The 12207-nt window shown below is 57.5% G+C and overlaps 1 protein-coding gene across 3 annotated transcripts in view; it reads left to right on the top strand.

Moving 5' to 3' along the window:
- The first annotated feature begins 679 nt into the window (after positions 1-679).
- The window catches only part of CPLX1 (complexin 1), a 43642-nt gene continuing 32114 nt past the window's right edge, over positions 680-12207 (top strand). Inside the window, exons 1-2 of one of the 3 annotated variants that reach the window (XM_011936798.1) lie at positions 680-845; positions 924-1033. In XM_011936798.1, the coding sequence (XP_011792188.1) occupies positions 1003-1033 (31 nt within the window). In that variant the 5' untranslated portion in view covers positions 680-845; positions 924-1002. Of the gene's footprint in view, positions 846-922; positions 1034-12207 lie in introns of those variants that run through there. The other 2 variants (XM_011936797.1, XM_011936800.1) reach the window with 2 other exon arrangements.

Genomic DNA, 12207 nt, shown 5'->3' on the forward strand with positions numbered 1-12207 from the left:
CGGGTGTGCGGGGCCCGGCCGTGCCCTTCTTCCCCGCGCCGCGGGAGCCAGGGGAGAAGTTTGGAGGAGAATCGGCGCTGCGGCAAAGGCTCCGAGGGGCGCTCCCCACCCGCCGCCCTCCCAGTCCCCGCGCGAGTCTCCTTCCTCTGCGGAGGGCGGGGGGGTGAACCGTCTAACAGTGTCTCTCCAGGGACCTGGGTTTCCCTGATAGGAGAGACCCCACAAACGCGGGGGGCGCACTGCGGCTGCTGTGATTTCAGAGAGCGGCTTCCCAAGAGGGGACCAGAGCGCCCCACCCCACCCCATGCACATCCCGGGAGGCGGGAGTGCTCGGTCCCTGTTCCCATGTGTTCCCCGAAGGCTGAGCCCCCTGAAGTTTCTCCCCAACCCCGATCTCTTCTACGTGGGTCATGTGGGGGGCACACTGACTGCAGTGCCATCAGGGATAGGGTGACCCAAGCCTCCCTGGTCAGAAGCCACAAGAGCCCGCCCTGAAGGGCACCCGCTCAAAGACCCACCCCCAACCCTTCTCCACCGCCCTGGGCTCTGGACCACCAAGGAGGCGCTGCTCCAGACACGGAGCTGCAGAGCAGAGCAGTCACCTTCAAACGCCCCCTGGGCCCCGCCCCTGCTTCCGCAGCCTGGCGCCAGGCGCCTCTGAGTGTTACCCCCTAAGCTGTCAGCAGCCCTCCCTGCAGAGGCTTCAGACACCCCAGGAGCTGGGGAGACCACTTTCAGGTCCTCTGGGGTCCTGGTTTGGGTGTGGGGGCAGAAACCCCTCACAAACGGACTTCCCAAGCAGCCGCTCCTGGTGGGGGAGGGTCCAGCCCACAAGGTATTAGGGGGTAACGAATGATGGTCTCTGGGGAAGGCCAGGCAGGGGCCTGCTCAGGGTGACCCGTGACCTCTTCACTCTCCCCCAGGAAGAACACTCACTCCTGGCCACACTCGCATGTGAGTTCTGACCCTTGGAGGAGCTGCTGTGGAATCAGAGCAATCGCCATGGAGTTCGTGATGAAGCAGGCCCTGGGAGGTAGGAAGCAGGAGGTGGGGTGGGGAGGGGCTGAGGGGCGGGGCCGCTGGGACAGGCAGACATGGAGAGACCACCACACCAGCTGCTGCTCAAGTGGCCCACCGCAGCAGCGCCCCTGCAGCCACACAGCCACCCACGCGGCCCTCCGCAGGAGCCTGGGGCAGAGGAGCAAGGACCGTGCCCAGCAGCGCCCCCAGCCCAGCGCTTTTCGTGTCCCCGAGCCAGAACTGGTGTCCCTGGTGGGATAGGGGCTGCCCTGTAAGCTCACTCTGCCCCGCTGCTGTGGTCGGGGCCGAGCCCATGGAGCACGCTGATGCAGGTCCTAGGGGAGGGTGGGCACCCTGGCATAGCCGTTGCAGGGCCAATTCTAAGTGGCCAGGCTGGGCAGCCCCCAAGGGGGCTTCCTTCTGGGTGAGGAGGGCCCAGCAGTGGGAGAGCAGGATGCAGGCGGTGGCCTCAGGGACAGGTGTGGGGACAGAGCTGGCCTGTGCATTTGGCGAGGACACTGTGGGTTTCACTTGGGTGAGGCGGTGCCGTCCTCAGGGAGCCAGGGCTTGCTGGTTACAGGAGCAAAGGAAAAGGCCCAGAACAACTTGTGTGTCTCGACCACGTCCCAGGCGGGACGTGCGACCTTTTTTGTGTGTGTTGGGGTGGGGGCAGGCCCCCTTCCAACCTGCTGTCTGCTATTTGAAAGGAACCTCGTCCCCACTTGGGCCAAGGCTGTCATTGTGGCCACAGACCATGCCAAGGGCAGCGGCTAAGTCCCTAGTCCAGGAGGTGGGCAGGGCCTGGGCCATGCTGGTACAGACGTGTCCCAGCAGAGCTGATGGGGTCAACTCAGGCCTCAGGGCTGCCCTGGCGAGTCTCAGTTTTGCTCAGAGCCATCCATCTTATGTTCCCCCAGCTCCTTGGTGCGGCATCAGTGCCCAGAACTCCTGTGGGGGGAACCTGTGGCCGGTGCCCGATTCTACCACTAGAGACGTCTTGCCTGGGTGGCCTCCACAGGGGAGTCTTCTGATCTGATGCCGTTCACACCTGGGTGTGAGTCAGGCTGCCTGGGAGCATTTCTGCAGTGGGGGAGCCAGCCCGGTTCGAGGGACCAGGGACAAGGGTGGACAGAGGGCAGGTGCCGCTTACCCCAGTAGAGGAGCTGCCTGCCTGGCTGTCTCCTGGTGGGTGACTGTGCTTCCACTCAGCACAAATTAAATGAAAAGATGTTGAGCCTGGCCTGGGGCCACATCCTGGAGATTTCGTGGTCAAGGGTAAGCTGCAGGTTGAGTCTAATTATAATGATTGCATCACCGGGCCGTGATTCAGGGACTAGCCTGCATCTGCGCTGGGAGGGACGCACGCTCCACCCCGGGAGTCCCAGACTGTTACAGATAATTAATTAGGTGGCTAATTCAGGCCCTGAGGTGGGCTTGTAAGAAAACTGAAATATCTTATTTGGCTGTCTACATGACTGAAATTAGCTGGGTAATTACCAGCCTGAATTCCCTTTTTGTTTCACGGCAGCCCAAAGTTTCTCCTGCAGCAGCAACGGGGCAGGCATCGCTCAGCGTGGTGGAGCTGAGAGGGGGCAGCTGGTGGACCCCAGGGGGCTCCACGCTGAGTGCTGCCCAGAGCACCCCACATTGGCTTTGCAGAGCACATGAGGCTCGGAGCCAGCACTGCTGAGGGTGGGAGCTGGTGGGGGGCTTCCAGGCGAGACCTTATTTTCTGCCTCTGCGCCTCTGTCCCTTACCCGGCAAGCCTCATCGTTGCTGTCTCGGGATGTGTGTGAGTGAGACGGAGTGAGACAGAGATGGAAAATGGGGGGACCTCCAGACAGCACGACAGAGCTTGGCAGAGACCCCAAGAGAAGTATTGAGAAACAGACCAAGCCCCGGACACAAAGAAGCTGGCAGGTGAGGGCGCAGGAGGCACCCAGGAAGCCGCTCAGAGAGAGGCGAACCCAGAAACAGGGTCGGGGAGGGGGGAGCTGGAGAAAGAAAATGACAGCCCAGAAACAGAGACAGAGAAAAAGACACAAACGTGTTATTCAGCACGCACAGGGACAGACAGGTGAACACAGAAGGCACGTCAGAGACAGAGGCAGAGGGGGAGACAGAGCAGAGGAGGAGACAGAGAAAGAGGGGGAGACAGAGACAGAGGGAGACAGACAGAGACAGGGAGAAACAGAGACAGGAGAGATGGGAGCAGAGGGAGAGACAGAGGGACACAGAGACAGAGACAGAGGGAGAGACAGAGAGAGGGAGAGACAGAAAGACAGAGACAGAGTTAGATAGAGATGGAGTCAGAGACAGGGAGAGACAGAGATAGGGAGAGACGGAGAATCAGAGACAGAGGGGGAGAGAGTGGGGAGAGGGAGAGACAGAGACAGAGGGAGAGACAGAGAGAGGGAGAGACAGTGGGGAGAGGGAGAGACAGAGACAGAGGGAGAGACAGAGAGAGGGAGAGACAGTGGGGAGAGGGAGAGACAGAGACAGAGGGAGAGACAGAGAGAGGGAGAGACAGTGGGGAGAGGGAGAGACAGAGACAGAGGGAGAGACAGAGAGAGGGAGAGACAGTGGGGAGAGAGACGCATGAGAAATGAACTGCTAAGAGGAGTCAGGGCCAGGAGCACAGGCAGCACGGCAGACGCACACGTGCACGCCCGTCAGAGGGCGCAGCAGAGAGGAGGAAGAGGTGAGGACCTGCTGGGGGCTCTGGGCAGGGGCATGGGCCTCACTGGGAGGTGGCCTAGTTAAGTCATGGCCACTCGGGGGCTGTCCACGGCAGGCTGGGCTGCAGGTGTGAGTCTTGCCGAGGAGTGAGTGGCCCGGGGCCTGCTCATCTGACCCAACCCTGGGCCTCAAGGAGGGGCCCCTGTTGGGGCCACCAAGGGAAGGAAGCACGGTGGCTGCTGGGGTGACCACTCACGGGGGAGCAGGAGGCTCCTCTGCAGCAAAAGTGACCTTGAAATGGGGCCGGGCCTCCCGCCACAACATGTGGGTCCAGATCCAGGGTACTCAAGCGAGTAAATTAAAGAAACTGGTTTCCTCAGGCCAGAAAGTCGGCCTGGGAGAAACACGGCCTGGGAGCTCTGTGGACAGCGTGGAGGAACGTGGCACGTGTGGGTGCTGTGATCACTACAGACCCTTACACGGCTAAATTCGGCAGAAGCGACAGTCACCCACTCTCCCGTCCTTCCGCCTTGATGTGACACACACTCTGTTTAAACACGCTCAGGTCCTCGGGAGTGTGCGGGGCAGGCGGGCAGGGGCTTCAGGTGGGAGAGGGCTTGCAGGATGCATATGTGGAGAGGGTGGGGTGCAGAGTGGGGCGGGGGCATGGGAGGCAGCGGGACACACTCAGGAGAGCCTCTGACGGCCCCAGCAACGGAGCCCAAGGCAGGTCGCACCCGTGCTCAGCTCTGCCACGTGTGGGGAGGTCTAGTGGGCAGGTCCAGTGACTCCGGTGGTTCAGTCGCGGTGGGCAGTGTTCTGCAGTGAGTGCCCCTCACCCGTCCAGGCCCAACCCAGGGGGCGCAGCCTGGTCTGGGCTCGGGGGAGAAGCTGTCCTTGTCCCCAGAGAGGGGCGCGGTGTTGGGTTCTGCGTCCATTCCTACATGAGGAGGGAAGGAGGTGAACGTCTGGGGAGAGCGCACCGCAGAGGCACCGTCCTGGGTTTGGCGTGAGGAGGAGGATTGTGGTCACCCAGGCCGGGGTGGACGAGAAGCGTCTCGTGGATGGCCCAAGCAGGAAGTGCAGGGCTCTGCCCTGTGGGAGAGCCTCGAGGACCATCCAGGGTCGGAGAGCCCCTCCTCACCCCTGTAGGGATGGGTTGTGAGTTCTCGGCAGGAACAACCCAAGGGGCTTGTGGGGGCCACTAGTGTCCACCTTGGGGGTTCACGCAAGGCTGGCGAGGGGTGTCCACCTTGGGGGTTCACGTGAGACTGGTGAGGGGTGCAGTTGGGAAAGAATCTCCTCTGTGAACAGAGACCACCAGAGCCAGGATTCCAGGCCATGGATGCCTCAGCCACACTGCAGCCGACACCAGCATCTCCCCCAGCCCTCCACAGGGATGGAGGGGGCACCTCCTTCCTCCTTCCTGGCACCAAAGTGGGGCTCAGCACTCACCATCTGGGACCTCAGGCAGGGCCATGGAGGCAGCTGGGATCTGGGTAGTCCTGCCCTGATTCCCAGTGTCACCCCCGCCGAGACTTACACCATGGGCAAGGCTGAGTGTCCGTCCTGTCCCAGACAGAGGTCCCTCTGGCTCTCCTGCCTCTCTCTTCTTGCCCAGTTTAGAGCTTAGCCTTCTCTGTTGATTGGGGACCCCACAGGCTGTCGATGGTTGAGGCAATGGCGGATTCTGCCAGTTCCTGCCCCATTGGGCCACTGGCCAGGCTCCCTGGACCTGGGAGGACGGTGGAGCTGCAGGCTGGGCTGAGCTGGACCTGGGAGGATGGTGGAGCTGCAGGCTGGGCTGAGCTGGACCTGGGAGGACGGTGGAGCTGCAGGCTGGGCTGAGCTGGACTTGAGAGGATGGTGGAGCTGCAGGCTGGGCTGAGCTGGACTTGAGAGGATGGTGGAGCTGCAGGCTGGGCTGAGCTGGACCTGGGAGGACGGTGGAGCTGCAGGCTGGGCTGAGCTGGACCTGGGAGGATGGTGGAGCTGCAGGCTGGGCTGAGCTGGGTCTGGGATGGTGGTGAAGCTGCAGGCTGGCTGAGCTGGACCTGGGAGGACGGTGGAGCTGCAGGCTGGGCTGAGCTGCAGGGACAGCAGCAGATCCAGAGGAGAAGCTCTTGAATTCCATGTGGGGAAGATGCTTTTGGCTACAAGTAACAATCAGAGTGAGAGGAGCTTGAATTGGGGTGATGATGCATCAGGAGGTGGCCCAGCTGCTCAGTGATGCCACTGGGGACCTGGTGCCATCAGGTGCCACCTTCATCCTCAGTGGATCTTTCATGCTGAGCTGTTCCTCACAGTCTCAAAGTGGCTGCTGCTGCTCCAGCATTGCATCCATAGTCAGGGAAGGAAAGAGAGGAGCTAAGGGGCAACCCCTTCATCTGTTTAGTGGTGGTCTTTGTGGACTCTCACGGAGGGTTTCCATTTACTTGCCACAGCTAGAAGAGGAAGGTGAGGGCCAAGGTGGGCCCATCCTCCTCCAAACAAGGGCCGGGTGTTGGGCAGGCCTCCCACAGTACCTGATTCACACCCAGCTTGGGGAGACTTGGTTTCTCGGTGCAGAAGCCCTAGACAGCGATCCCCCAGCAGCGTGTCCTTCCCAGCCTCACACCTTGGAGCAAGGCACGTGCTTGAAAGGCAGTTTGCAAACACTTGACAGTAAAATACCAACCCTCGTTCAGAACGGACTTCACAAACGCCGAGTGGTCAGGAGAGCACTCATTCACGTTGCTGGGTTCAGCGGAGATGCCTCTTACCCCAGATTTCTGGGAGGCTGGAGGGACACTTCAGAGAAACTGCCTTTCCTCCTGAAACCACGAAGGGCAGTCCTTTCATCCGGAGAGGACACTCTTGGTTGATTAAGCTGCAACTCAATTATAAATACTTCAGCCCCAACTTGGGAATAAAATAGCTGTTATGCACTCCAACTGACAACGTCATGTATGTTTTTGCCTCGTTGGTTGGCAAGACGTTCCTGTTGGGGTTAGAGCGTTTGTCTCAACAGCTCCTGACAGGACTACTTCAATCACGCTTTGCTGCCATCAGACGCTGCTGGACTCGTGCAGAGCATTTAATGCTGGGATGTCAGACAGAACAAGGAACTGATGAAAGCTTCAGAAGGAACATTGAGTCCAGGCAAATCTAATGCTGCCAAACTTCAGAGAACCTGGGTCTCCTGGTCCACATGGAGATCAGACGAGGGGGACACTGAGTGCCCGGTGGGCCCTCCCCTAGGCAGTCCCCCAGGATGAGGCGAGGCCCCACCCTCCAGCTCCACCATCCAGTCCAGCACTGTCCTTGGGACACTGGGGCTCCTGCTGTAGGTCGGCAAAGATCCGGAGTACAGGGTCTCTGCTGCCGGCTGGGGACTGCCCAGCGGACCCTCATCCTGCCCGAGGGACAGAGGAACCCCTTTTCTGGCCCAGAGTCTCCCCAGCCCCACGACCTGCCTGTGCTGCTGTTCCCCAGCGCAGTCCCCACCCAGCAGCTGGGGGCCTCAGGGACACTGGGTCTCCAGGCTGTGCTTCCCTCTACGGATCAGGGTGAACATTGCCTCTCTGTCCCTGCAGGGACTGAGGCCTCTGGCTTGCTTTTCACAGCATGGCCAGCCCAGCAGAGTGGGGAGAGATCTCCCATTTTGCCCACCAGGTCCCCTTTGTTCTCAAGGCAGGAGGGGTTGGCTCCAAGCCTGGGCTTTCCCTCGGGGCCAAGGGTGCCTTGTGCAGACTGAGGCCAGGAGGGTGAAGGCTGTGGGGTCACGGCCTGGAGCAGCTGGTGTGATGGGGCTGGCGGCCAGGCCGGCACCTCTCAGTTCTGCAGGAACGGGACCTGTTGGCACGGCTGGTTGCGCTTTGGCCTGCACCTGCCCTGATGTTTCTGAGGGAGCCTGGCAGCCTTGCCCTGGTAGGAATGCCCGACCCTTGCGTGCAGGCTGGACAGGCACGTGAAGACCCTTATCGGGCCCCTCCTCAGGACTCACAACACCCGCAGTCATCGTCCTTGGCCCTGATCCACCTCAGCAAAAGAGGTACCCAGGGCAGCCCGAGGCCGGGGCCCGCCGTCCGCACCGTTGAGGCCAGGAAACCCGCACCATGTGAGTGACCAGAAGAGGCCGAATGAGGGACGAGGATTACAACTGTCCTGGAAACCGGCAGCTGCGCCATCTGCCACTGATCTTGGCTCTGCTTGGGTCACTCAGTGGCACGTCCACCTTGCCTCTGTCTCCACGTGTCCCCTCCTGAAAGCCAGGACCAGGTGCTCTCTCAGAGAGCCTGGCGGTCGGCTCTGCAGGCAAGGACAGCGGTGCCCACAGCCATGGTTGCAGGACCCCGGCCCCAGCGCAGGCCAGTGTCTGATCCCAGGCGAGCTAATGAAGATCTGCAAAGCCACCAGAGTTGCTGAGGAGAGAAGAGGTGTTTGTGGCATGTCAGCGTGGGTGCAAAACGGAGGGAGCATTGCAGGAAATCAGGACGTGCATCGGACACGGGGCCTAGGGACCTGTGAGGCCACCGCGTCAGCCTCTCTGAGGCAGTGGCAGTTAAGGCCCGTGGCAAGGCTGGGGCTGGTCCACAGTCAGCTTGACAAGGCAAGGCAGTGGCAGCCAGTCAGGCCCAGGGCCCCTGGGTGTCAGCAGGTGAGCAGGTCAGGCGGGCCCGGCCCGGCACTACAACACCTGTCCAGCGCCTCGGTGCCTCCCCTGCCTGAGGGCTGGGGCGCACCGGGCTTGGCTTGGACTTGTGCTCAGCTGCACTGCGGCCTCTCGAGCACCAGGCCGGGCACCCAGCTCTCAGGAGTGGTGTGGGCTTGTCTGCAATGCAAGAACAGGAGCTGAAAGCCAACTTTCTTTTATACCAAATTCACTGTGGTCATTCTTCTGACCTTGCCCAATGCGCTCAGGGATGACAGGTGGACGGTGAGCCAGCCCCGAGGGCGGCAGCGCCTCCAGTGTCCCGTGTGGGACTTGGCTTCTCGGATGCTGGTTTATTCCTTGACACCGGATGGGGAAAATACTGAGTTACCATGTCCAGGGTGCCCAGGACCTCCCCTCACGGCTGGTGGGTGCCCAGGTGCCCACAGGACCTCCCCTCACGGCTGGTGGGATCAATGCATCCTCCAACCGGCACCCGGGGAGGATCCTGGCCAGCAGCATCTCCAGATGGAAGTGGAGGGGAAGGGAGCTCCAGGGCCTGGAGGGGGATCCTCATGGCCAAGGGGGCGCGAGGGAATGAGGCTGTCCCTGCAGATCGTCTTCCCACACGGTGATTAGTGTGTAGGGATTCCTGATGCTTCATCCTTACTTAAAATTTTTCTCTTAATTAATATTAAATTATCCTGATTATCTGGGTCTTGTTTTAATTTTTGCCTAGGAGTCTCCTTGGACTGATTTTTTTTCTTTTTTTCTTTTTTCTTTTTTGAGACAGAGTCTCGCTCTGTTGCCCAGGCTGGAGTGCAGTGGTGCCATCTCAGCTCAGGTCATGTAACCTCTGCCTCCCGGGATCAAGTGATTCTCCTGCCTCAGCCTCCTGAGTAGCTGGGACTACAGATGCCCACCACCATGCCTGGCTAATTTTTTTTTTTTCTTTGTATTTTAGTAGAGGCAGGGTTTCACTGTGTTGCTCAGACTGGTCTCGAATTCCTGAACTCAGGCAATCCACCTGCCTTGGCCTCCCAAGGTGCTGGGATTATAGGCGTGAGCCACCACGCCCGGCCTTATTTTTTTTTTTTACGTTCACCCAGTATGCCCCTGCTGAGCCTTTAACATTTCTGTCGCTTTATGTGGGTTGCCATTCAGAAATACATGGAGTTGGATTTCATTTTTTGTCTAATCGGAGCCTTAATGCATCTGTTTAACGTGCACTGTTTCAACCAACGTATGTGATCTAACCTCTGTCATCTTCATTGTTGCCTTTTTAAATGCTTTCTTGCTGTTTCATTTATTTTAACTTAACTTAGGGACCATGTTTTCTCTTTAAAACCTCTGCAGTGCTTTGGAATGTGCGCGCTCTTTGAAAACATGACGTAAGCTCTAATTGTCAGAGTGGAAGATGACGCAGTGTATTTCCAGTCCTTGCCAGGACACTTTCAGCAGTTCTGTGCACTTTATACTCATCCTACTCCTCTCCCATCTTTTGGTCTTTGCAGTTTTTGAGATGGGGTCTCGCTCTGTCGTCCGGGCTGGAGTGCAGTGGAGCGATCACAGCTCACTGCAGCCTCAACTTCCCGGGCTCAAGTGAGCCTTCTACCTTAGCCTCCTGAGTAACTGGGACTATACTTGTGCACCACCACACTTGGCTAATTTTTTTTTTTTTTTTAAGACACGGTGCCACCATGTTTCCCAGGCTAGGAAGAAAATTCAAATAATACAGAAAAGTATAAAGAAGTGATATGAGAAAATCATTGGGAAAATTGAGATACTGCATTGTTTTGAAATCACTCATCACTTCATTTAAGAATATTTTTGGCTGGGCACAGTGACTCACGCCTGTAATCCCAGCAGTTTGGGAGGCTGAGGCAGGTGGGTCACGAGGTCAGGAGTTCAAGACCAACCTGGCCAATATGGTGAAACACCATCTCTACTAAAAATACAAAAGTTAGCTGGGCCTGGTGGCAGGTGCCTGTAATCCCAGCTACTTGGGAGGTTGAGGCAGGAGAATTGCTTGAAACCGGGAGGCAGAGGTTGCAGTGAGCAGAGACTGCACCACTGCACTCCAGCCTGGGTGACAGAATGAGACTCCGCCTTAAAAAAAAAAAAAAAAATGTTTTCATGGAGAATGCCTTCAGATCCACTTCTGAATTTAAGAGACACTGCAAAGTTGCTAGTGCTGTTGATTTATTAGGACTTGTGAGTGCAGTCAGTGAGCTGATGTCTCAGGTTGGTGAGAAGAACCAGCCTCCAAGATGAATATAACTTAAATAGTGCAACAGTACACATGCAGCAAATATAATTTCCCTTCACAGGCATTTATTTATATTCTCAAGGATCTTTGAATGGGTGGATATTTCAGGGAAGTCTTTGTTTATTTTATAGACATTTAGACAGAAAGTCACCTTTTTGGTGATGGGATCCAGAGTAAGTAGAGACCTAAGTCCAGGTTATGGAAGTGCTGTGTAAAGTTTGCAGCTTCGCCACCCATTGTAACAAGAGCCTGGGCAGTGGCAAACACTTGGATCGGCAGCCTCTCAAGGGGCTTCTCCAAGTGCCGCTGAGATTTACGGCCTGTGAAACCTGTCACAATTGCAGTTGAGACTGAGCAAGATACTGGGGAACTTACAGTGACCGACTCTCAAGCTTCCCCACACAGAGGTGTGTCCTGTGTTTCTGAGTAGGTGCCACATGGGTTCATCTCAGACACCACGTGTTAACCCCTCGTAATGCTCCCATGCCCCTCCGTGGCTGTATGTAAATACTGCTCAGCGACGAGCCCTGTGGTGCACTGCAATTACACCTCCTCTAAAGCCTTTTGTTTGTTCTGTAGTTTTTTTCTTTTTTTTGAGACGGAGTCTCACACTCTGTTGCCCAGGCTGGAGTGCAGTGGCGCCCGCCTCCTGGGTTCAAGTGATTCTCCTGCCTCAGCCTCCTGAGTAGCGGGGATTACAGGCACCTGCCACCATGCCCAGCTGGTTTTTGTATTTTTAGTAGAGACGTGGTTTCACCGTGTTGGCCAGGCTGGTCTCAAACTCCTGACCTCAGATGATCCACCCACCTCAGCCTCCCAAAATGCTGGGATGACAGGCGTGAGCCCCCGCGCCTGACCCTTTGTTTTTATCTTCTAATTCTTCTACCGAATTTTTAATTTCTGCATTTGTATTTTAATTTCTAAGAGCTCTTTTCTGTTTTCTAAATTTTTGTTCTCTTTACAAGTTTTCCTCTGTTCTCTGTGCTGTCTCTGAGTTCTGTTTTGGGAGCCCCCAGATAAACTGGGGTTCCAGTGTGTGGGAGCTGGCAGCCCTGCCCTAATGGGAAATGAATGGGGCTAGACCCGGTGCCTTTCACAGAATACTTCTTTCGCCTGGTGGATGGCTTGAACCGTAGTTACCCAACACATGGCCGGGGGCCCCTCACACAGGACACTTGTTCATACTGGCAGATGCCCCGTGGCTTGTGTCTGCCCCAGGTATAGGCTATGCCTGCCTGGCCGTCACTCTGGCACAGGGACCCCAACCTTGTGTTTCTCCCAGACTCCTGGGGAAAACCTGGCCTGGGGGAGCCCCTGGTTCTTCAGATTTAAGGCACAGATTCAATCCACCACTGCAATAGGAAACAAGTTCAGAGATTTTTGCTGCAGATCTTGGCAGAGAGTATGCCATGAGTCGCGGGGGCCATCCTCCATCTCCAGGTCACATGAGGCAGGGATGAAGAGTCAGGCAAAGGGCCAGGCGCGGTGGCTCACGCTTGTAATCCCAACACTGTGGGAGGCCGAGGCAGGTGGATCACCTGAGGTCAGGAGTTCAAGACCAGCCTGGCCAACATGGTGAAACCCCATCTCCACTAAAAGTACAAAA

This window comes from Colobus angolensis, unplaced genomic scaffold (genome assembly GCF_000951035.1).
Source record: "Colobus angolensis palliatus isolate OR3802 unplaced genomic scaffold, Cang.pa_1.0 Scaffold157, whole genome shotgun sequence".
NCBI lineage: Eukaryota > Metazoa > Chordata > Mammalia > Primates > Cercopithecidae > Colobus > Colobus angolensis.